The sequence below is a fragment of the Euprymna scolopes genome, chromosome 39 (genome assembly GCF_053919585.1).
Source record: "Euprymna scolopes isolate OS-2025 chromosome 39, ASM5391958v1, whole genome shotgun sequence".
NCBI classification, from domain to species: domain Eukaryota; kingdom Metazoa; phylum Mollusca; class Cephalopoda; order Sepiida; family Sepiolidae; genus Euprymna; species Euprymna scolopes.
In genome coordinates, this window is record NC_136520.1 from 21,199,966 (window position 1) to 21,223,941 (window position 23,976).

Below are 23,976 nucleotides of genomic sequence, written 5' to 3' on the forward strand. Positions count from 1 at the left end.
CCTTGAGGCAAAGTTGGAAATTAAAGTGTGAAAAAAAGACGTACAACGTTAATCACTGGGCCACGGAGACATACAAGGGAAACATGTATGAATTTATTTATTTAACTATTTACAGGTGGCAGCAATAAAAGTTAACTCTGCTGTTTCTATTTGACCTAATTATTGAGGTCAAATAGAAGTCACGCAGTTAACTTGGGTTTGTTTACCCAACTTTGACTGGTTTTTTCCCCAACAGATGTTGGGGAGGGGAAAAGCAGCTCCCCATTGTCCAGATTGAATAGCAATTGTCTGATATGAGAGGAGTTTGGCCCCACATTGATCAAAGCTGATTGCTTCTGGACGTTTCCCGGTGCGATGTTGAGAACGTTGTTAACTTTGAATTAGTTTCGCTTTTTATACGAAAAAACCCAATCAACACGCGAGAAGCCAAAATAGCAATAATTTTGTAAAAGTCGATGTAAATAAATCTATACACTACGCGCTTTCTCAAATCCTACATATTATTATCTAAGGCCTATATAAACAGTTGTAAGCGATAGTAACGACCCCGGAAAGAAGCCTTTGTGAGACATACCCGAAATGGTCACACACATTTTGCCTTTTATTAGACTAGCGGGGAGCTACCCGGCATTGCCCAAGTGTGTGGAGGTGTGTGTGGTCGGTCGTGGGTCGTGTTAATGAAAACATAAGAATAAGCAAAGTAAAAAAAAAAAACAGAAAAACGAACGTTAAATCTTATCTGAAAAATAAAGCGGGGGGGGGGGGTACCCGGGCGGTGGGGTATAAGAATAAGCGAAGTAAAAAAAAAACACAAAAAAAAACTAACGCAAGGCAAATGAACGATGTTAAATGTAAAAATCGGAAAAACAAAAAAGAAAACAGAAAAACGAACGTTAAAACTTCTAAAAAATAAAAACAAAAAAAACATGTGAAAAATGGCTTAAATAAGCCTGTTTCAATATTAAAATTTAAAAAATCGGTGGGTACCCGGGTGTTTTTGGGTGTGTGTGGTCGGTCGAGGGGGGGGGGGTTAATAAAAACCTAAGAATAAGCGAAGTAAATAAAAAAAAAACAGAAAAACGAACGTTACGTGAAAAATGGCTTAAATAACCCTGCTTCAATATTAAAATTTAAAAAATCGAAAAAAAAAATCTCACACCATGATTCAAACCCAAAACGTTTAGATAATGACCCAACGCTCTAACTAACTGAGCTAACACGACACACATGAAATTGTGTCAGTTCTTCAAATATTTAAACTAAATCAGGTTATGACGTCGTCTGATGCATGCATAGAACTGATTTCGTCATGAGAGGATGGTTTTTGCTGACCCCCCCCCCCCCTGTAGAAAAGTGTTGATTTCAGGGTGAAAAAATTTGTGAATTTTTGTTTAGTTTTTTTTTTTTTAGCAGACACACAAACACACACATACATACATACATTTTCGCTTTTATATATATATAGATGATTATTTTTCATTCATTTAAAACTATTGATTTTATCCTGACAAGATGATAATTGATAGGGCCTTACAGATTATTCTGTCAATTTTGTTCAAATGTATATGCATTTGTTATTGTGATTATTTTTCTAAAATAAAAATTATTTGCTACTTACCCAAAATATGCCGTTTTATTCATGGGGTTTGTCAGAGTGCAACGCATCAACTGAAAAGAAAGATGCAAGTTTGACAAATTTCATTTGGAAGTTACAAACATATACAGGGTGTGTGTGTGTGTGTGTGTGTGTGTGTAATTAGATAGTTGACAAAATAAAAATGGAAAACCATGAATAAATGAACATCTATATGGAATAACAAAGAAAAACAATCAACACAAAATCATGAGTAGAGAGATTGATACCTCCCCCTCCTTTATGACACCAGAAAAACAAAATATTTATGATAGTCAATAAAATGGTGGAGGTGTTGTGCAAGAAAATAAAAAGGTAGATATGAGTGGAAGTGTGAAATGGTTGAAAGGCCAGGGGGTCATACATTAGATTTTGTATGAAAAATAGGAAGTGTGTCAGTAAGCTAAATAGGGAATAAGTAAAGGCTAAAAGATCTAAGTAATCTAAATAAAATAGAACTTTTGTCATCTATTCTCTATGGTCATCACATTAGGATAGAATTTAAAAGTCTTTGCTTGATATTGTTTGAATGTGCCATCACATAATGCGTCTCCATTGGATATTGTGTATTTGATTAACGTGGCCTTTGAGCAGTCAAAACATTAATTTTGTTCATTAACAATACAATTAGCAAATTCATTAATAAGAACTTGTTCAGTGAATAGTTTTTTTTTGTTTTTTTTCTTCGAGTTTTTTATAGTGGCTATTTTATAGCAATAGTAGCATTCGTTCTAATTTAAGATTACAGTTTAGGTTTACAGTAAATTTAAAGAACAGTTTTTTATTTTTTTAGTTCTGGTCATTATTATCAGTTAAAATAAAAATATTGACTTAACATACTTAAATAAGGGGTTTAATTAAATATTTTCTTTTCTAGGTTTGTTGTATAGAATTTGATAAAAGTCAAATCCTTTGACGTCATAGAAAATTACTTTGGTAACATTTTTAGTATTTTTTAATTGATTTTACGTGAAGGGAGAAACGAGTTATTGTAAATATTTTTGATGATTATATTGTTTTTTTTTGTTTTTTTGACAGACATAAGCTTTTTATATCAAAAGAAGCAATGTCTGGTTCTTCAGTTTGTGGGATTGGTAATAATTTTTGTGTAGATGGATACAGGTTGCAGTTAGTTGTGTAGCTAGAATTGTTTAATTACTATAATATGTTTTGTTCATTTTTTGATAATATTAGGATGGTTGTGGAGTTCATAAGCAGCTTTTTTATATTTGGAGTTAATGCATTGTTTTTTTTATCATGCTGAGTTTTTCTAGCTTCTGTTTTTAGAAGATCACGTAAGTTGTGTATAATATTCTTGAGTTTATGTTTTCATAATTTGCCTCTTGTCCGTTTAAACTCTTCCACACATTTGCATCGTCTTGCTTGTTTTCTTCACAAAGATCTCCCCATTGCACATGCTCTCAGTCTTGAAACTTATGGGTTCCATTTTATCTGAATTCGTCTTTACCACACTCTACTTCCTATTTGTACTGCTCTGTTGTTGATGCTATCTCCAGCAGTATTCATACAGTATTACTTCATCCATCAATCTCCATTTTTGTTTTTGGTGACTTTAATGCTCATCATTCTGATTGGCTCCCCCACTCTAACCCTAACACAGATCATGCTGGTCTAATCTGTTTGAACTTTTCTTTGTCTCCTGACTTGTCCCAAATTGTCACCTTCCCTACACGCTTTCCTAGGAATGACTGTCGCCGAATATCCTTGATCTTTTTCTCTCTTTTGTTTCTGAATCTTGTTCTGTTTCTATTACACTGGGTTTTTCTGATCATGCTGTTGAGATTTTTCAGTGTAGTCTTCTCTTGATCGTTCCTTTCATAGGGAGACATTTAACTACTGGAAGGCTGATTGTGACAGGCTCTGCAGCTTCCTATGTAACGTTCCATGAAGTCCTATCTTTGATATGCTGCAGCTTACTTGTTGAAATTGACACCTTAATTCCTCGTCATAATTTTAAATCCAAACCTTTTTCTCCTCTTTTATTTTAATCCGTGCCTCTGCCATTGCCCATCATAATCATTACTTCAATCAGTATTGTCAAGATGGTTCTGAGGCTTCTAGACAATCTTACAGGCCTGCAAGAAAGCAATTTCTGAGGCTAAGTCTAGCTACTCTCAAAGGATTTGTAACATTCTCATCTCAAAAAGTTGGTTATCAAGATTTTTGGAAAACTTTCAATAGTGTTGTTAATCGTGATATATCCGCTATTCTTTCTCTTTTGAATCGTCTCCAGGTCATTTCATCTTCTAAGGATCTTTTTGTTCTTTCTGCTGACAATTTTTCTCGTGATGACTCTGGCGCTGTTTTTCTGATTTTCCTTTGAAAGCTGATCAATCTCCTGATTATGTAATTATTACTTCAAAGATGGTTGCTAGCATTACTAGTCTAAGGCTGTTAGTCCTGATTAAATTCCTGTTGTCCTCAAACGTTGTATGATTTTCCATTAAAAATTGTTCAGAAAATTAACATTCTTGATTCTGCTGTTGATTCTCACCCGTCTTCGTCCGATCAAATCTAGAGATTGACTTGGGTTTAGTTGTAGATTGGGGTAAGAAATGGCTTGTTTCATTTAATCAGCTTGTGTTTTTCAATTGTACATGTGTCCATTGTGTTTTTCAATTGTACATGTCCATTGTGTTTTTCAATTGTACATGTGTCCATTGTGTTTTTCAATTGTACATGTGTCCATTGTGTTTTTCAATTGTATATGTGTCCATTGTGTTTTTCAATTGTATATGTGTCCATTGTGTTTTTCAATTGTACATGTGTCCATTTTCTTCTCGAGATCCTCATGGATGATTGTGCTATTGACAAAAAATCGATTCTGAAATTTTTTGGTCTTTCTTTCTCATCAAATCTTTCTTGGAGTTCATATATTAGATCCATTGCTCTTTCTGCTTCTTAAGTCGATTCTTCTTCACACCCAAAGCTATTCTCTATCTCTAAAAATATACTATCAGGCCATGTATGGAGTATCGCAGTTATATTTAGGTTGGTAAAGGTTCTTGATAAAATGCAGATATCTGTGATTCTTCTTCTTGGCAATCTCGCACATGATTTTGCTAGTTTTAGTTTTCTTCATATTATGTCATGTTATGTCATGTGTTCTTCAGAATTGCTTCATCTATTTTCTCTGCTTCCTTTGTTCCAGCTCGTTTGATTCATTGGTCTAGTGGTTTCCATCAATTCACTGTTTTGAATTTTCATTGTAATACAGTTTCCTTTTTCAGTCGCTTCTTTCCAAGAACTGCAGGATAATGGAACTTTCTTCCTGCTGACTTTCCTCCTACCTATAACTGTGGTTTTGTCAAGATTAAAGTCAATAGGCATCTCCTGTCTTTTCAATAATCATTTTTCGTTCTTGTTAGCTTCTTACATCAAGTAGCTCCATGCCTTGTCTGGAGTTAAGTATGATTAAGAGCTACCTGACTGAGTATGGCACAGGTGGCTCCTGGTCCTGTTGAACCCCAACTCTACATGTCAGTTTAGCTTCTTAATGAATGACCCTCCACCCTCCACCCGGCTAATTGAAATCCTCCAAGATGCCCACTTACCACTTTCAATTTTTTGTCCTTGACCTATCCCAAATTGTATTTATCTTGGTAGAACACCATCCATTCTCCTTTTTCTTTTCTCTCCCAGTCAGATCCCACTCCCATTTAGAAAACGACTTGCTTATTTCTGGTTCTTCATAAACCAGAAAACAGTGGACGTCTGTTATTTAGTCTTGGGAGGATCTTGCCATTTTTTTTTTTTTTTTTTTAGTTCTAATTATGAAAAAGTTAATTTTACAAAAGTTACTAGTTTTTACATATATACATCGTTCAGTTTGATTATACCAAAAATATCAAGATTCTCCAAAAATCTTATTCTTCGTTCTTACGATGGCGGTCAGGATGGATGGCGTTCTTGGAGCATGTGTTTTTCTCGAGATCTGACTCCAATCTGTCTATTTCGGCCTGGGTATTCGTTTTTATACATAGGTAACGGGGTGGGTCGGACAATTCGCTAAACCAATCAGGGTCTGATACGCTTTTGGGGGAATCCCCAGATTCATTTTGCATGTGTGCACCTCAACAGATCTCCAATAGCCTCAACTGCGCTTTCACACGACCCCAAAGGTGAAACCTTGTCAATTTCTCTACTCAGAAACCCAGAACGTCTGAGCTGGTGTTCCTCAGGCCACACAATGTCATTCCTCTTCATTCTGACATTTCCTGTCATTTTTTTAAACAATAAAAATATGTCTGTTTTTACAAAACACAATAATTCATCCCTTTTTGATAGGTCACCCGCTGCTGTCCGAGATTCAAGCAACATTTTACGGACAATCTCAGCATATTTATCCGGCCTTACTCAGGGTTTTAGGGGATTTTAATCTCCCCAATGGGGAGCAGTATCGCTCCTCTAGACGGACACGTCATAGTTCTGCCTTGATATTTTTTTTTAACAAAGGAGTCACCATTTATCAAGGCCCAGAGGCAACTCAAGGATAAGGGTTAATGAGTGTACTGTACAGTAGTCAATGAGACAATATCGTAGCAATTGTTAGTAGTGGGAATTTGGTAAATTGGGTTACTTAAGAGGACGGCTCATCAAGAACTTGTTTATGTTGACATGAAGACACCCATATTGTAGTCAGCTTGAAAGCAGGGAAATGGAAGAGAGTTCCACAGGCGTGTAGTTCTAAGAAAGAAGCTTTGTTCATGGAATCTATGTTTAGGTTTAGGTACAGATAGAGTGGGGGAAATTATTGATAGTGGTTTCAGCTAGACAGTGTTTTTCTGTTTGGCAGGGTGAGGGGGAACATAAATTGAAGCTCAAATGAGCATTTGCCATGAAAATAACAATAAAGCAGAGACATGCTCGCAACATTTCTTCTGTGGGAAAGAGGTTTTAGGGAAGAGAAAAAAGCATCTCTCACTAGGTTACAAAGTCTATTTTGAATTCTGTCAAGGCAGGATAAGTTGCTTCTAGCAGCTCCTACTCAGATGTGGCAACAGTACTCCATCCTTGGATGTTTGGCTCTTATATTGGTAGAGAATTGCATTAGCAGGTAGATATCTACTGGAGTGGTAGAATGATCCCACCTATTTTTCATTCATCCTTGGCAATGGATTTGATGTACATGTTCCATTTCAGATCAGGAGTAAAAGTCAGACCCAGAAGCTTGTCAAAACATGGAACCTTTCCAAAATGAGGGCCATTCATTTCAATTGATGCCAGATGGAGGATAAGTGTTTATGATGTAAAAATAGAAGCTTGGTTTTTTTATGCATTAAAATTAAACAGCCACCTCTTTCCCCATTGTATCATGTGCTCAAGATCAGAGGAGAGAAAATCAGAGAGAACTTGGTCACTTACGATCTTTGAAGTGTTGCCATAGATGGTAGAGTCAGCAGCATAAATGTCTATGAATGATCTAAGAATGTGATTTGGGAGATCATTAATGTAGATCAGAAAGAGAGTTAGGCCCAGGATAGAGCCCTAAGGGACTCAGCATTAATACTGTGAACTTCTGATTTCTGCTCATCAAATACTACTGTTATAATCCTATCAGAGAGAAAGATTTAATGATTGAGAAGACATTTCCAGCTATACCATAGCTGGAGATGTTGTGGAGTAGCCATACTCTATCAAAGGCCTTTGATATGTTAAGCAATTGTCCTAGAAAGGGAGCCTCTATCGAGAGATTCGCTAATTCTATGAGATATAACCATAAGCACATCTGCTGTAGATCTTGCAGAACAGAAATCATATTGCATGTCACTAAGGAGGTAATTTGTGCTGAGGTGGTTGATTACTTCTCTATTTAACACAGATTCAAGCAACTTACTCATGATGCACAGGAGACTTATTGGTCTGTACTGAGAGAGAGAGAGATGACCGATCACTTGAATTCTTAAATACAGAGCATACTAATGAGATTTTTCAGGGTGTTAGGAAGCAATTCTCCTTAAGACAACACTTAAACAGCTTTGTAAGTATGGGAGCTAGTTCTGGTTTAAGCTTTTTCAGCACTATAATTGGAATGCTGTCAGGACCAGTTACATTACTGGAATCAAAGTTTTGATTAGTGTGGCAACATCACACAGAGATATTTGTAAATCACATAGTGTGTTTTCAGATACAGGAGGAAATACAGGGGTTGGCGGCCTTGATTGCATAGAATTAACTGCAAAGTTCTGGCAAAAAGTTTGGCTTTGTCTGATGCTGACGAGATTACCTCAGATCCATTGATGATGGTTGGGATAGAGCACACGCTTCTGTTCAGGACTCTGTTTGCTATTTGCCAAAACTGGTGGGAACCAAGCCGCTGTTCAATTACTTTGGACTTAACAGACTAAGCATACAACTCTTTCGCATTCTTTATTACTCTTTTACAGTGGTTGCTGGCAGTCCTGAAAGCAGCTTTAGTCTTAGTACATCTATTATGTTGGAAACAATGGAAAAAGTGATTTTTGTGCGCAATGGCAGTAGCACATTCAGGGGAGAACCACGGCTGGCTGTTAGGTTTTTGCTGGAATTTTTTGGAGGGTATGAAACGGTCTATACCTACAATAAACCATTCCGTCAGGTCTGATACTATAGAGGACACCTTCTTTTTAAGCATGGAATGCAGAGGTAGATCTGATATAAATGTACAAAAGCTATCCCAGTCAGCCATAGAGTATCGATATGGTGTACGATGGAGAAGTAAATCTGAGAACTACATTTTGTTTTTATCTTAACTTATACAACTGAGTATTTGGAAGACAGAACAGAGGATGAACATAGCAAGTTGTGAGAAAATGGGCTGGGAAGCTTGCATACTCACTGTCAGTGTCGAGCACATGGATGGGTTTGTGAACAATCTGAGTTAGGTCATAAGCAATGGAAAAATTGTGAAAAAAAACCTCCCCTCATCATCTGTCTTGTTTGAGTGGACTAACCATTCCACATTGTGAACATTGCAGTCTCCACAGATATGAATGTTAGCCGAAGCATGAGCAGACAGAATGTGGCCAATTTTCTCAGATATGCTTTTAAACTCCACTTTTGTAGAGCAATAACGTTGTGGTGTGAACAAGTGCAACGCAAAAGAACATATAGGGTAATTTAGGGTCTTCTCTGGAAATCTCCCTACCACATGGAAAGCCATCTCTAATGTAGACATGCTCATGGTGATCTTAGGGGTCAGATTTTGATGTTAGAGTATCTTTTACTCACGAATTCATCTAGGGAAATAGTCGGTCCAATGCTAGTTTCGCTTAGGAATAATAGGTCTGGTTTAGTTTCCTAATTGGGTTTCAATCTCTGGAAGGTTGGAACATAGATCCCTGATGTTGGAGAAAGAGACCTGGTAGTGGGGGGGGGGTCTGTGTTGGAAATTGGAGTTCTGAGTTTAATTGTGTATTTTTTCTGGAAACTTTTATTGATGGAGTTTTGGGATTTGTGAAATAGATCGACAGACTTGGTTAAAGCAGGGCAGAGAGGGAAAGTAAGGGAGAAAAAAAAGAAATAAAGAAATATATTATTTTTGTAGAGCATGATAAGGTAAAGCCATAACAATTACCCACTAATATGGCATCGAGAAACCCCACCAGAATGGTCCAGAATCCATTCCCCAAATAGCAATACAGCAGTCCCAGCACTTTGCACCTGCTGATAAGGCAGCTTCCTTACTGGTTAATCCAAGGTTCAAGTCCCTGACTATAAGGCACAGTTAAAAATGGCTACAAGGATAGACATAGAAACAGAAAATTTTTGACATCTCCGGCGACTGCTTATGCAAAAATACTACCAACCTAGAATACAGCCTTTTCTTCTCCCTTTGTCAGAGGTCCTGGTTATGACTTTAAAATATATCCGATGGTGAGGACCCAGCTTGCAGGCTTTGGGGAGTGTGGAGCTACCCCTTAATTGCCATTGCTCCCAGGTCCACTCTGACCCAGAGTGATAATACCTGGTAGGATCTCAACTATGGGTTAAATAGGTGGTGCTTTATTAGTATGATTATTTGAAAAGTCTAAAGAAAAACGTTGAGTTTTGCAAAAGAACGCATGGACAGATATTTGATTCAAAATTGGAAAATGCATTTATTTTGAGGAAAATAGCGAATCACAAACTGGAACAAATTCGAATAATACTTTTTAACAGTACATTTAATAAAACACAATCAAATAAAAAATATAAATTATAAACTGAAATTAATAACATTTGCGTCTAAATAATAAACAAAATATCGCAAATTCACAACTTATCTGCTGAAAGTGTCCATCTTCAACGCATAACTATTAAGGATTGAAATACAGCTCTGTTTTATACGAATTAAATCTTTGTATATGAATATATTTATGAAAAAAATAAAATTTCAAATTTTTGATTACGGCTTTAGTGTAAATTTGGCATTGTAGTGACAGAGATGATGCTATTTACGATAGTAGGATAGACATTTTTATCACTTTAGACCAACAGGGACTGACCCTCATTATCTCGACACTTGTAATGGCTTTTTTTGTTTTTATTTTGAATAAACTGAAAAAGAGAGGTTGATTATTTGTTGTTTTTTTTTTTGTTGACTATTTGTTTTTTATTCTGCATACACTACTAATGAAATCTTTATATATAAATATAATATATTGGTTGGTGCAAAAACAATATCGTTTCCTCACATATGTTACTTTTATATATGACTAGCGGGGGGTACCCAGCGATGCCCGGGTGTTTTGAGGTGTGTATGGTTTTGGGTAAATCCAAACTCCCGGGGGGGGGGGAGGGGGGGTTAAAATAAAAAAAAAGTTTTGGTAGATGAGGATCGAACCCTTGAGGCAAAGTTGGAAATTAAAGTGTTAAAAAAAAAACGTGCGACACTAACCACTAGGCCACTGCGACATACAAAGGAACATGTTTGAATTTATTTATTTAACTATTGATAGGTGGCAGCAATAAAATTTAACTCTGCTGCTTCCATTTGACCTAATTATTGAAGTCAAATAGAACAGTTAACTTGGGTTTGACTGTTTTTTTCCCCAACATATGTTGGGGAGGGGGAAACCAGCTCCCCATTTTCCAGATTGATTAGCAACTGTCTGATATAAGAGGACTTTGTCCCCACATTGATCAAAGCTGATTGCTTCTGGACGTTTCCCGGGCGTGATGCTGAGAACTGTGTTAACTTTGAATTAGTTTCGCTTTTTATATGAAAAAGCCCAATCAACACGCGAGAAGCCAAAATAGGAATAATTTTGTAAAATCGATGTAAATAAATCTATATGCTACGCGCTTTCCCAAATCCTAGATATTATTATATAGGACCTATATAAACAGTTGTAAGCGATCGTAACGACCCCAGGAGCGTGTGCGAAAGAAGCCTTTGCGAGACATACATGAAATGGTCACACACATTTTTCCTTTTATATATATATAGACTAGCGGGGTGGGGGGTCTTGAGGTAAATCAAAACTCCGGGGGGGGGGGTTCGTAGGTAAGTATGAGGATCGAACCCATACCCTTGAGTTGGAAATTAATGTGTGAAAAAAAAAAGTGCTACGTTAACCATTGGGCCACCGCGACATACAATGTAGACAGGTTCGAATTTATTTATTTAGCTATAAAAACAGGCGTGCGCAATAAAAGTTAACTCTGCTGCTTCCATTTGACCTAATTAAGAAGGTCAAATAAAAGTCACGCAGCGTTTGGGTTTGTTTACCCAAATTTGACTGTTTTTTTCCCCAACAGATGTTGGGGAGGGGGAAAGCAGCTCCCAATTGTCCAGATTGAATAGCAATTGTCTGATATACAAGATTGATCAAAGCTGATTGCTTCTGGACGTTTTTCCCGGCGCAATGCCGAGAATACGTCCGTTTGAGTTTAGTTTCATTTTATTTATACTAAAAAGCCCAATCAACATGCGAGAAGCCAAAATAGCAATAATTTTGTAAAAATCCACATAAATAAATCTAGACATGACGCGCTTTCCCAAATCCTAGATATTATTATATAGGACCTATATAAACAGTTGTAAGTGATCGTAACGAACCCGGGAGCGTGTACGAAAGAAACCTTTTACGAGACATACACGAAATGGTTACACACATTTTGCCTTTTATATATATAGACTAGCAGGGGTGGGGGAGGGGGGTACCCAGCGTTGCCCGAGTGTTTGGAAGTGTGTGTGTGCTCGGGTGGGAGATGTTAATGAAAACATAAGAATAAGCGAAGTAAAGAAAACAAAAACGAACGTAAAAACTTATCTGAAAAATAAAGCGGGGGGGGGGTAATCAAAACATAAGAATAAGCGAAGTAAATATTAAAACTTAAAAAAATCAAAAAAAAAACTAACGTAAGGCAAACGAACGATGTTAAATGTAAAAATCGGAAAAACAAAAATGAAAGCAGAAAAACGAACGTTAAAACTTCTTTTAAAAATCTGAAAAATAAAAAAAAACAAAAAAACACATGAAAAATGGCTTAAATGAGCCTGTTTCGATATTAAAACTTAAAAAATCAGTGGGTACCCAGGTGTTTTGGGGTGTGTGTGGTCATAGGGGGGTGTTAATGAAAACCTAAGAATAAGCGAAGTAAAAAGAAAAACGAACGTTACGTGAAAAATGGCTTAAATCACCCTGCTTCAATATTTAAATTTAAAAAATCGAAAAAAAAAAATAAACATCTCACACCATGATTCGAACCCAAAACGTTTAGATAATGACCCAGCGTTCTAACCAACTGAGCTAACACGACGGACATGAAATTGTGTCAGTTCTTCAAATATTTAAACTAAATCAGGTTATGATGTCGTCTGACGCATGTATAGAACCGATCTCGTCATGAGAGGACGGTTTTTGCTGACCCCCCCCCTTCCTGTAGAAAATTGTTGATTTTAGGGTGAAAAAATTAACGTTTTTGGCCAATTTTTCGATATTTGTCGGGCGAGGGATAGGGCTTTCATTTGAGACCAAATTTGTGAATTTTTGTTCGATCTGCCGAAAGTTTTTAACAGACATACAAAAACACATACATACATACATTTTCACTTTTATATATAACTAGCGAGTGGTACCCGGCGTTGCCCGGGTGTTTGGAGGTGTGTTTGGAAACTCCAGGATGGGGGGGTAAAAAAAATGTTTTGGTAGGTAAGTATGAGGATCGAACCCGAACCGTTAAGGCAAAGTTGTAAATTAAAGTGTGAAAAAAAAAAAGTGCGATGTTAACGATTGCCTCACCATGAGATGCTAACGGAAACACGTTTGAATTTATTTAATTACTTAGATTTGGCAGGTGCCTGTTTTAATGAGTTAATGAGGTCAAGTTTGACTGCGGGATAGTATTTCATTTACTGCAGAACACTTTTTTTTTCCTCGAGATGTTATAGGAAAAAGACATGCGGTGAGCGACAAATGTTGAATATTTATCTTCCCAAAATCGAGCAACTTAAATAGACAGGCGAGCTTCGTTGTTAACTGTGAGATATCACGATTTATATGTGATATAAAAAGTTTTAAAAAGTTGTGAACCGACTGACCGCTTCTCTGACAAAAGCCTTTTGTAGACATACAGAAAAAGCGAACACACATACAAACATACATACATGTTCGCTTTTATATTTATAGAACACTAGCGGGAGTACCCGGCGTTACCCGGGTGTTTGGAGGTGTGTATGTAGGAGATGGTGACCCTGTTTTAATATTATAAAAAAAACCGATGTTAAAAAAAATTGGTAAAACCAAAACAAAGCAAAAGAGAAAAAAAGGTGTAAAAAAAAGTTTACGTAGGAAAGTAGGCTCAAACCCGAAGCATCCAACTAAGGCGGAAAATAAAAGCTTGACACGTTACCCGTACGCCAAAGAGACATACAATTGAGAACGGATAAAATTAAACTTTTAAAAACACTTGCAGGTGATTTAAACTAACGTCTGTGTTTTCTAGGTCAAACATGACGTCATTTTCGTAGTAGCAGGAGGAGAGAAAATGAAGGAAATAGTTTTTCGGCACCCTTCCATGTAGAAAAGGGCCCAGTTTAGGGTGGAGGAATTAATGTTTTTCGACAATTTTTCCATATTTATCGTCCAAGATGTCGGGCTTCAAAATGATACCAATCTTGTGAAAATCCGTCGCCTCTGTCAAAAGTTTTTGGTGGACATACTAACACACACACATACATACATACACACATTTTCGCTTTTATATATATAGATTTCTGAATTAATTCATTGATATATATATATATATATATCTTGAAGCACGTATCGAATCGTGTTATTCATTACTGTGTACAATCTCTTCATTCATTTTTTTGCAGGCTTTTCAACAGCATGGACAAAATTCAAAGCCAAATGATTTTCTTTTTCGAGTTCAAATAAGGCCGAAAAGCTGCCAAAACAGTTTATGATATCAATGATTAATTGAAGCCGATCCTTGCAAATTATACAAGAAATTGCTGTTGAACTTGAGATCCACCATTTAACAGTCTGTCACCATTTAAAGCAAATAGGAAAGTCAAAAAAGGTGGATAAATGGGTGCTGCATGAATTGAACAATAATAAAAATATCGTCATTTAGAGGTATTTTCTATGTTCCTTCTGCGCAACAAAAACGACCCATTTCTCGAGCGGATTGTGACGTGCGATGAGAAGTGAATCCTCTACGACAACCAGCAACAAAATTGCACCAAAAAAAGGTTATGGTGACTGCAGCCAGTTTCATCCATCACAGCTTCTTGAATCGGGGCGAAACAATTATGGCAGAGAAGCACTGCCGACAAATTGATGAAATGCACCAGAAGCTCCAACGTATGTGCCCGAGATTGGTCAATATGAAGGGAGCAATTATCCTCCAATAAAACGCACACCCGCTTGTTGCTGAAATGATCTCGCAGAAGCTGAATGAATTGAGCTATGAGACTCTGCTTCATCCGCCATATTCACTAAACGTTTCCACCACTGATTACCACTTTTTCAAGCATCTCAACAACTTCCTGTGCGAAAATGCTTCAAAAGCTGAGATGATGCCGAATCAGCCTTCAATTATTTCATCACTTCCAGAACTCCGGATTTCTAGGCTAAAGGGATAAATAAACTTGTCTATTGTTGGCAAAAATGCATTGATTCTCATGGTCATGATCTTTTGAAGTTGAACGTCAAAAAACGGCATTATTTTTGCACCAACTTAATATTTATTAAAAAATAAAATTCCCAACAAAGTAAAATAGCCCCTAGTGTAAATGCGGTATCATGGTAACTGAAATGATTCTGGTAGGATAGATATTCTTATCACTAGCAGCAAGGATAACCGACAATATCCATTTCTGGAACAAACTTTTGATGGACTTATGCTTAATTTCATTTAAATGTAAATCTTTTATGTTTTGCAAATAATTCAAAGTATAGTATCTGTTCTCAGCATCTTGGAGACATCAGACATTTTATTATAGAGACTATTGCACATACCTAAGAAAATATGACATTGCAAATTATAAATATAACAGAATATCAATTTACTAGCAAGATCCATGAAAAATCTATGGAATGAAATATATATTTTATCAACAAATATTTTGATAAAGCTGATATTTTCTGGATAAAAAATAATTATTTTGAATAGAAAAACTAATAACACAACAAATATGAGTTTATTAATATTACTATGAAAATAGTGTCCATTGTATTTTAAACTAGCGGTAGGTAAGTAGGAAGGATCAAACCCGGAGTCATGAGTAAAAGTAGGAAAATAAAGTGTGAAAAAAAAACAAAAAAACATCTGCAACGTTAACAGTTCGGCCACCAAGAAAAGTCCATTCCAGTTGTTTAGGAAAAAAAAAAAAAAACGACTACGGTAGGTCGGCGCGAACGTGAAAATATAATGTGAATTGTCCAGCACGCTAACCACTACGCCACAGAGCACTGCAGCTTAGTTTAGTGATTTTAAATAACTTCACATGAAAGAACTACGAAGCCAAACCGGTGTTCTCTTCTCAACTGTTTCTTGTGAACGATCCCCAAACGGTGTTAAGTGGTGGCAGGGGGAGGAGGAATTTATTAGAGAGAAAATATTTTACCACTTCCATTGATCTTAACCGATTTTGGCCGTGACTTCTCAGCAGAAAAAGTATAGAAATCTAAGATTATCGAGGAATTTGAGAAATAATAAGCCTATAACACACCTCAGATATTGTTCTGCCGTTTGTGCATATTATATTTGCATGAAATATCTTGATTTTTAATCCTATTAATGTCAAAATCAGACGGGAAAAAATGAGTTCATTTTATTTATATAGAAGATATAGAACTGGCCCAAAATGAAATAAATTAATAAGTACTAATAAATACAGGTAATATTGAGTTCAATACAAATAATAAAATCACATTTTAAGAGACTATCTTTAATTTATTCCTTAAATCCATCACCTCTCATGACCTTTGTTTGTCCTGTTTCTTTCTAATGTTCCCCTTTTTTACATAATGTTTCACTGATTCTTTCTTTGGTGATGAACTGCTGAATGTCAAAATTACTAAAAAAAAAAAAAAAATAAATAAAAATTTCCTGTCTTTTTTTTTTTTTTTACACAGTGGTCACCACTTATCAAGGCCCGGAAGCAACTAAGGGATAAGGGTTATTGCAAGTACATTACGTTAGTGTGGAGATTTGATGAAGTGTTTACTTAAGGGGCGGTTCATTAGGAATTTGTTAACGTTGGACTTGAACACATCCAGGTTGTAGTCAGGCAGATGGAACAGTTCCACAGGCGTGCAGTTCTAAGAAATAAGCTTTGTTCATGGAATCCACGTTTTGATTTAGGCACAGATAAAGAGTGGGGAAAATTTTTCACAGTGGATTCAGCTAGACGGGTGTTTTTGGCGAGGAGGGACCAGAAATTGGAGTTTAGACAAGCTCCAGCCATGGAAATAACGATAAAACAAGGACAGGCTCGCAATGTCTCTTCTGTGGGAGAGAGGTTGAAGGGAAGAGAAAAGGGAATCCCCCACTAAGCCACAAAGTCTTTTTTGTACTCTGTCAAGGCAGGATAGGCTGTTTTTAGCAGCTCCTGCCCAGATATGGCAGCAGTATTCCATCCTTGGACGTACTTGGCTTTTATATAGATAGAGAATTGCATCAGTAGTGAGATATCTTCTGGAGCGGTAGAAGGATCCCACCATCTTTCCAGCGACCTTGGCAACAGACTTGACGTACGTGTTCCATTTCAGATCAGGAGTAAAGGTCAATCGCAGAAGCTTGTCAAAACACAGGGCCTCTCCCAGACGAGAGCCATCCATCCGAATTGATGCTAGATGGGGATCAGAGCGTTGATGATGTAAGGATAGGAGTTTGGTTTTAGATGCATTAAAGGTAACCAGCCACGTCTTCCACCACTGAACCATGCGCTTAAGATCAGAGGAGAGAGAATCAGAGAGAACTTTGTCATTTACGGCCTTTGATGTGTTGCCATAGATTGTCGTGTCATCAGCATAGATGTCAACGAATGATTTAAGTATGAGTTTAGGGAGGTCATTGATGTAGATCAGGAAGAGAGTTGGGTCCAGGATTGACCCCTGAGGGACTCCAGCATTAATACTGCAGGCCTCCGATTTTTGTCTATCGACCATTACTCTTATGAGCCTATCGGAGAGAAATGATTTAATGATTGAGAAAACATTTCCAGTTATACCGTAGCTGGAAATCTTGTGAAGTAGACCCTTATGCCATACCTTGTCGAAGGCCTTTGATATGTCAAGAGCAATTGCCCTAGAAAGGAAGCCTTTGTCAAGAGATTCACTAATCCTGTGAGATATAACCGTCAGCACATTTGCTGTAGATCTTGGAGAGCGGAAAACATAGTGTGTCACTAAGAAGGTTGTTTCTGCTGAGGCGGTTGACTATTTCTCTATTTAATATGGATTCCAGCAACTTACTCATAACACACAGGAGACTTATTGGTCTGTATTGAGAGGGAGTTGACTTATCACCTGAATTCTTAAATACAGGGCAAACTGATGAGGTCTTCCAGGGAGTTGGAAAGCACTTCTCCTTAAGGCAGTGCTTAAACAGTTTCGTAAGTATGGTAGCAAGTTCTGGTTGAAGCTTTTTTAACACTATAATTGGGATGCCACCTGGGTCAGTGTCTTTACTGGAATCAAGGTTCTTGATTAGCTTGGCGACCTCATGTACGGATATTTGTATATTACCTAGTGTGTTCTGTGTTATAAAAGGAAATATGGGGAGTAGATGGCCTTCGTCGCATAAGGTAGAATTAGCTGCAAAGTTCTTTGCAAGTAGTTTGGCCTTGACTGATGCTGACGAGATGACCTCTGGTCCATTGATAATGGTTGGGATAGAACGCACACTTCTGTTCAGGATCCTATTTGTTATTTGCCAAAACTGGTGGGAACCAAGGCGCTGATCAGCTACCTTGGATTTAACAGACTGGGCATATAGCTCTCTTGCATTTTTTATTACTCTTTTACAGTGGTTGCTGGCAGTCCTGAAAGCAACTTTAGTCTCAGTGCATCTATTACGTTGGTAGCTATGGAAAAAGTGATTTCTGTGCGCGATAGCAGCAGAACATTCTGGGGAGAACCATAGCTGGCTGGTAGGTTTTTGTTGGAATTTTTTAGATGGTATGAATCGGTCTATGCCTACAATTAACCATTCTGTCAGATCTGATACTATAGAGGACACATCCTTTTTAAACATGGAGTGCAGAGGTAGATCAGATATGAATGTACGGAAGCTATCCCAGTCAGCCATAGAGTATCGGTATACAGTACGGTGGAGGGGTACATCTGGAGACTTATTACATTTCGTATTTATCTTAACTGATACGACAGAGTGGTCGGAGGATCCTAGAGGAGAATGAACGGAATATGAACATAGCTCAGACAAGGCCAAACTATTTGCAAAGAACTTTGCAGCTAATTCTACCTTATGCGACGAAGGCCATCAACTCCTCATATTTCCTCTTATAACACAGAACATGCTATGTAACATACAAATATCCGTGCATGAGGTCGTCAAGCTAATCAAGAACCTTGATTCCAGTAAAGCAACTGACCCAGGTGGCATCCCAATTATAGTGTTAAAAAGGCTTCAACCAGAACTTGCTACCATACTTATGAAACTGTTTAAGCGCTGCCTTAAGGAGAAGTGCTTTCCGACTCCCTGGAATATTGTTTGTCAGTCAGGAGTTTAGCAGCTGTTAGGTGCTGGACTAGGGCTTGATTAACTAAAGACTCAAATATTTTTGCGAAAAGCGGGAGGAGGCTAATGGGGCGATAATTTAGTGGGTCAGTTCTTTTACCAGAATTCTTGAAGACTAGTACCACAGATTACCAGCAATGGAAGATTTCGGTTTAAATAAAATCAAATAAAAAAAATGATAATTTAAAAGAATCATTTTGGCATCGGAAAATAGGCATCAATTTTCTGATTCCCCCAAATCTTGTGATTTTTCTGATTCCGATTCTGATTAATCGTCCCAACACACACACACACATATATATATATTAAAGCCGTTTCACAAGTAAGTCGGATTCTACCTTTTTAGGCGACTACGTGTGAAAAGAAAGAAAAGGCTTGAAGTTTTGTTCCAAGTTCTGCAGAAGGGCAGGTCCTGTAGAATCAGCAGAAAAGAAAGTCCTGTAAAGTCAGCAGACGAGCAAGTCCCAAAAAATCACACACACATTAAAGTACTCTTAAAGCTGCAGCAGTTCACAGATCCGATCACACTGACGTCGATCCTAGAAAAAGACGCCTCCACATTCCAAACACACTCCCTTTATCCTTCCAGCATTCGTCCTCAGCCAATCAGCAGCCAAAGAACGGTCACGTGGGGCCCAGTGATGATCGCACAATCTACAAGATGAGGACGGCGCCATTTTGGAATTTCTTTCATGTTTCGGCCATGCAAGTACGCACACCGTAGGAGCGTTCCAAGGTAAGGCCTGACGCGCAGACACGTGGGCGCTTCCTTCCTTCATTTTCTTCAACTCTACCTCCCCCCCCCTGGTCTCAAGATCACACATGCGGCATTGCGGCCGCGGTCGTTTGATGCGGGCGCTCCTACGGAGGGGGATTAGCTGGGCTTCTTCATCTCCACCAGTGCCACCCGGGTCAGTGTCCACAGTCCTACCATCCGGCTTCTCTTCATCTTCATCCGAGCTCTCAGAAGTGGTGCTGGAGCTATCGCCATCCGTGCTGAGGTTCTCAGCCATAGGCCGGATCCACATTTCATCACTGGATGATTCATTACTTTCACTGTTCACCATTTGGTTTATATCAAGGCGGGCCGGACATCCCTTACATGGCGTGGGACACCATCAACCAGCACAGCCTGCTCACCGATTATGCCGGTGATCCGTCCCTGTCTGAACCTGGTCATGCATCGGTTATTGGGAGGCCTTACCCAGACAGTGTCCCCTGACTTGTACCGTCCTTGCGTCTTCTTCTGATTAGGCGGGCAGGCGTCAATGCCCTTAACACGCACTCGATAGCGATGTATCGCATTAGCAGGTGCACTTTCAGCAGTCGCGTCATCCTTTGGCGTTGTATTGTACCTATATTACGCCTCCGATATCGTGCATTGCTTCCTCGCTGCTATCCGTTTCACACTTCGGTGGCACCGCTCTGCTATACCGTTGCCACTCGGCACATACGCACACCTGTGTCTAAGCCTGAATTCCCTGCTGCAAAAGGCTGTGTCGTTGTCCGTGAGAATCTCTTCGGGTGGCCCCCGCTCGTAAAATATAGACTCTAATTGGCGGATGACACTAGCCGAGTCCCGTCTTGTTAACAGTCGCCAGATCGCAAACCTCGTCGGTCCACAATCGATTAGTGTGAGGAAGTGCTGACCACCATAGTGGGTTACGTCCATGCCCAGCCGGCTCCAAGTCCCATCGACTTCCAGCCGACCTTTCTGCCATTTGGTGGGAGCCGGGTCGATTGACTGGCATATTTGGCATTCCTTGACCACTGATTCTACTCTGTTTTTGGACACTGACGGGTTGGTTAAGTGTGCGAAATAATATGTCCGTCTCACTCCGGGGTGTCCAGTGTCGTGGTGTACCCTCTTGATTTCATCCGTCTCCTCAATAGAGGCAGCACATAACGATCCTGGTTCGGCTTCTTTCTTCATTGCGTCAGACCACCTCTGGGGCACACGGGTGAGTTTATCTGCAAGATTGCGGGTGGAAGCGACAAGCACCGCGTTCACCGATAGGTTGTACTCTTCCACCAACTTCCTTAGTGTCTCCAACCTTCGTCTGATTAGCATTTTGGTAGCCGCCTTGGTGCGCATTCTCGCTTTGCCTGTTAGTGTGTCAACTATCCAGTGGTACACGCACAGCAAATCTATGTGTAAGCACAATTCTTTAACCTTCCACTGGAGTGCCATATTTACATCCCTTTATCGCCGCATCAACTCGCCCTCCTCTTCATGTTGGCTGTTGCGACCCGGGTCCATCCACATACTGGCAAGTGTCCTACCAGTTTTCCACACAGGGAAAATATGGCCCGCCTCGTGAGGATATGGGGCACTTCGGGGACTGCAGTTCCGCGCCCCCACCTCAAGGTCCCTCGCTCCTGTTGAACGCTCAACCCCAAAACACGAGCGCCATCCTCCAAGCGTTCTGGATCCTTACAAATCAGTCCAAGTTCGGCAAGCTTAGTCCTCACATGTGATGATGGCACAACGTCTTCATTCACGTATATGTCGTCAAGGTATGCTGATGTCCCCTCTTTTACGGTCTTATCCTGTGACAATACAGCATTGACGATCGTCTTCATGATTTGGGGCGCAACGTTCAGCCCAAAGCCCAGTCGCGTGAAGCAATACCTCCTACCGGAAAACATTACCGTCTGAAACGGCCACAGTGTCTAGCTAACCCGGACCTGCAGATATGCCCTTCTAAGGTCCAACAGGGACACATTAGAACCCAGCTGGCGCTATTCTCGCAGTTTGCTAACACACACGTCGGCATCGCCTGTGAACGCATCAACATATGAGTTCAGTTCTCGGTAATCCATCACCGGCCTGACTTTTGCTTTGTTCTGTTGAGCAACTGCCATTAATGGGATCAGACCCTTGGGGGGTCCAAGTTTTTTGTAGGGGTAGGGAATCAACCAGCCATCCTCGATCCATCTGCGAAGTTCTTCTTCGTACGCGGGCCTCATGTGGTCGGGCACATGGTATTCCGTTATGCCATTTTGCAGTTTGGCCGGTTCTCGGTCTTCCGACCACTTCCATGAGGCAGTCCAGGCCCTCTTTTGCTCGTCAAATTCGACGCTGAAGTCTTGTTGGTTGATCTTTAGTGCAGCACACACTGGGGCTTTCTCCTGAAAATGTACCGCCCCCGTCACCGTTATGTAGACGCCACCAAGAGCTCTGATGGCATCATATCCTAGGAGCAGGTCAAAACTCAGGGGTTTTTCTGGTACCACCAGCGCCTCTAGGTTAGCGGAGATTCCATTTTTCGTCCGAATGTTTATGCTGCCCACCCCGCAACATGTGCGCGTCTCTCCACTGATGGTAGTCACTCGGACGTTCTTCTTTCTCCAAGTGTGGCAGAGATCTGCACATATGATAGTGCGGGAGCACCCGGAGTCAAGGAGTGCTGAGCGCAGTGTTTCGTTGACATATATCGAAATGATCGGCAGCGTCTCATTTAATTTCTGCGTGGGGAAGAGGTTGACGCTGGCACCTTGTCCCCGGTTCCGTTTTCCCGGACAGTCTTGAGCTATATGGCCGGCTTCCTTACACCGGTAGCAGCGAACGGCCGTTGGTTGCTGGCGGCAGTTCCTTGCAATATGGCCCTGTCCATTGCATTTGTAGCATATGATTCCGCAACGTGGACCGGGTCCCTGATACGGTTTCTTATCATTCGGCGTGGACTGGGCAGCAGCAATTACCGGTTCCCTCATCACGGAATAATTCTTCATTACAGTCCTGGCCCGATCCACTAGGTCATTAAGGGGCAACGAATCCGCACTTGAGCTGGCTCGTAATAGTTGCTTAGCTTCTGTCGGGAGTCCTGCTAGGAATTTGCATGGTAAGGCCCGCTCGGGCAGTCCACCAAACAAGACCGTTAACTTGGTCAGTTCTGCCAAGTATACATCGACCGTTTCGCCCGGACGTAGGGTCCTTGCCTCAAGTTGCTCCCAAGCAGTGGCGGGGTCAATCGCAAATGCCTTGAACAGTGCCGCCTTAATTGTCTCGTAGTCCTGTTTGCCCTCATGGCTGAGCTGTTGATACATGGCAAAGGCGCCGCCGGACAAGCGCAGAGGGACAACACGTTCGAAGTTCTTTACGCCAGACAAAACACAATGTAACTCCAACTTTTCCACCCAGTCAAGTACCGGGGTTGATCCATCGAACTCCGGTATTAATTTGAGGTCAATTTTTTCCCCCATTTTGCCGAAATAACTTAAAGCCGTTTCACAAGTAAGTCGGATTCTACCTTTTTAGGCGACTACGTGTGAAAAGAAAGAAAAGGCTTGAAGTTTTGTTCCAAGTTCTGCAGAAGGGCAGGTCCTGTAGAATCAGCAGAAAAGAAAGTCCTGTAAAGTCAGCAGACGAGCAAGTCCCAAAAAATCACACACACATTAAAGTACTGGGCACTTCCTCCCTTCATTTTCTTCGACTCTAATGGGGCGATAATTTAGTGGGTCAGTTCTTTCACCAGAATTCTTGAAGACTGGTACCACAGATTACCAGCAATGGAAGATTTCGGTTTAAATAAAATCAAATAAAAAAAAAGATAATTTAAAAGAATCATTTTGGCATCGGAAAATAGGCATCAATTTTCTGATTCCCCCAAATCTTGTGATTTTTCTGATTCCGATTCTGATTAATCGTCCCAACACACACACACACATATATATATATTAAAGCCGTTTCACAAGTAAGTCGGATTCTACCTTTTTAGGCGACTACGTGTGAAAAGAAAGAAAAGGCTTGAAGTTTTGTTCCAAGTTCTGCAGAAGGGCAGGTCCTGTAGAATCAGCAGAAAAGAAAGTCCTGTAAAGTCAGCAGACGAGCAAGTCCCAAAAAATCACACACACATTAAAGTACTGGGCACTTCCTCCCTTCATTTTCTTCGACTCTAATGGGGCGATAATTTAGTGGGTCAGTTCTTTCACCAGAATTCTTGAAGACTGGTACCACAGATTACCAGCAATGGAAGATTTCGGTTTAAATAAAATCAAATAAAAAAAAAGATAATTTAAAAGAATCATTTTGGCATCGGAAAATAGGCATCAATTTTCTGATTCCCCCAAATCTTGTGATTTTTCCGATTCCTGATTCCGATTCTGATTAATCGTCCCAACACACACACACACACATACACATA

General features: G+C 39.6%; 1 protein-coding gene across 1 annotated transcript in view; it reads right to left on the bottom strand.

Moving 5' to 3' along the window:
* The window catches only part of LOC145263579 (peptidylglycine alpha-hydroxylating monooxygenase-like), a 167,090-nt gene that overhangs the window by 11,899 nt on the left and 131,215 nt on the right, over positions 1-23,976 (bottom strand). The window contains exon 10 of the mRNA XM_080120425.1: positions 1,619-1,668. Coding sequence (XP_079976551.1) covers positions 1,619-1,668 — 50 coding nt within the window. The remainder of the gene's footprint in view (positions 1-1,618; positions 1,669-23,976) is intronic.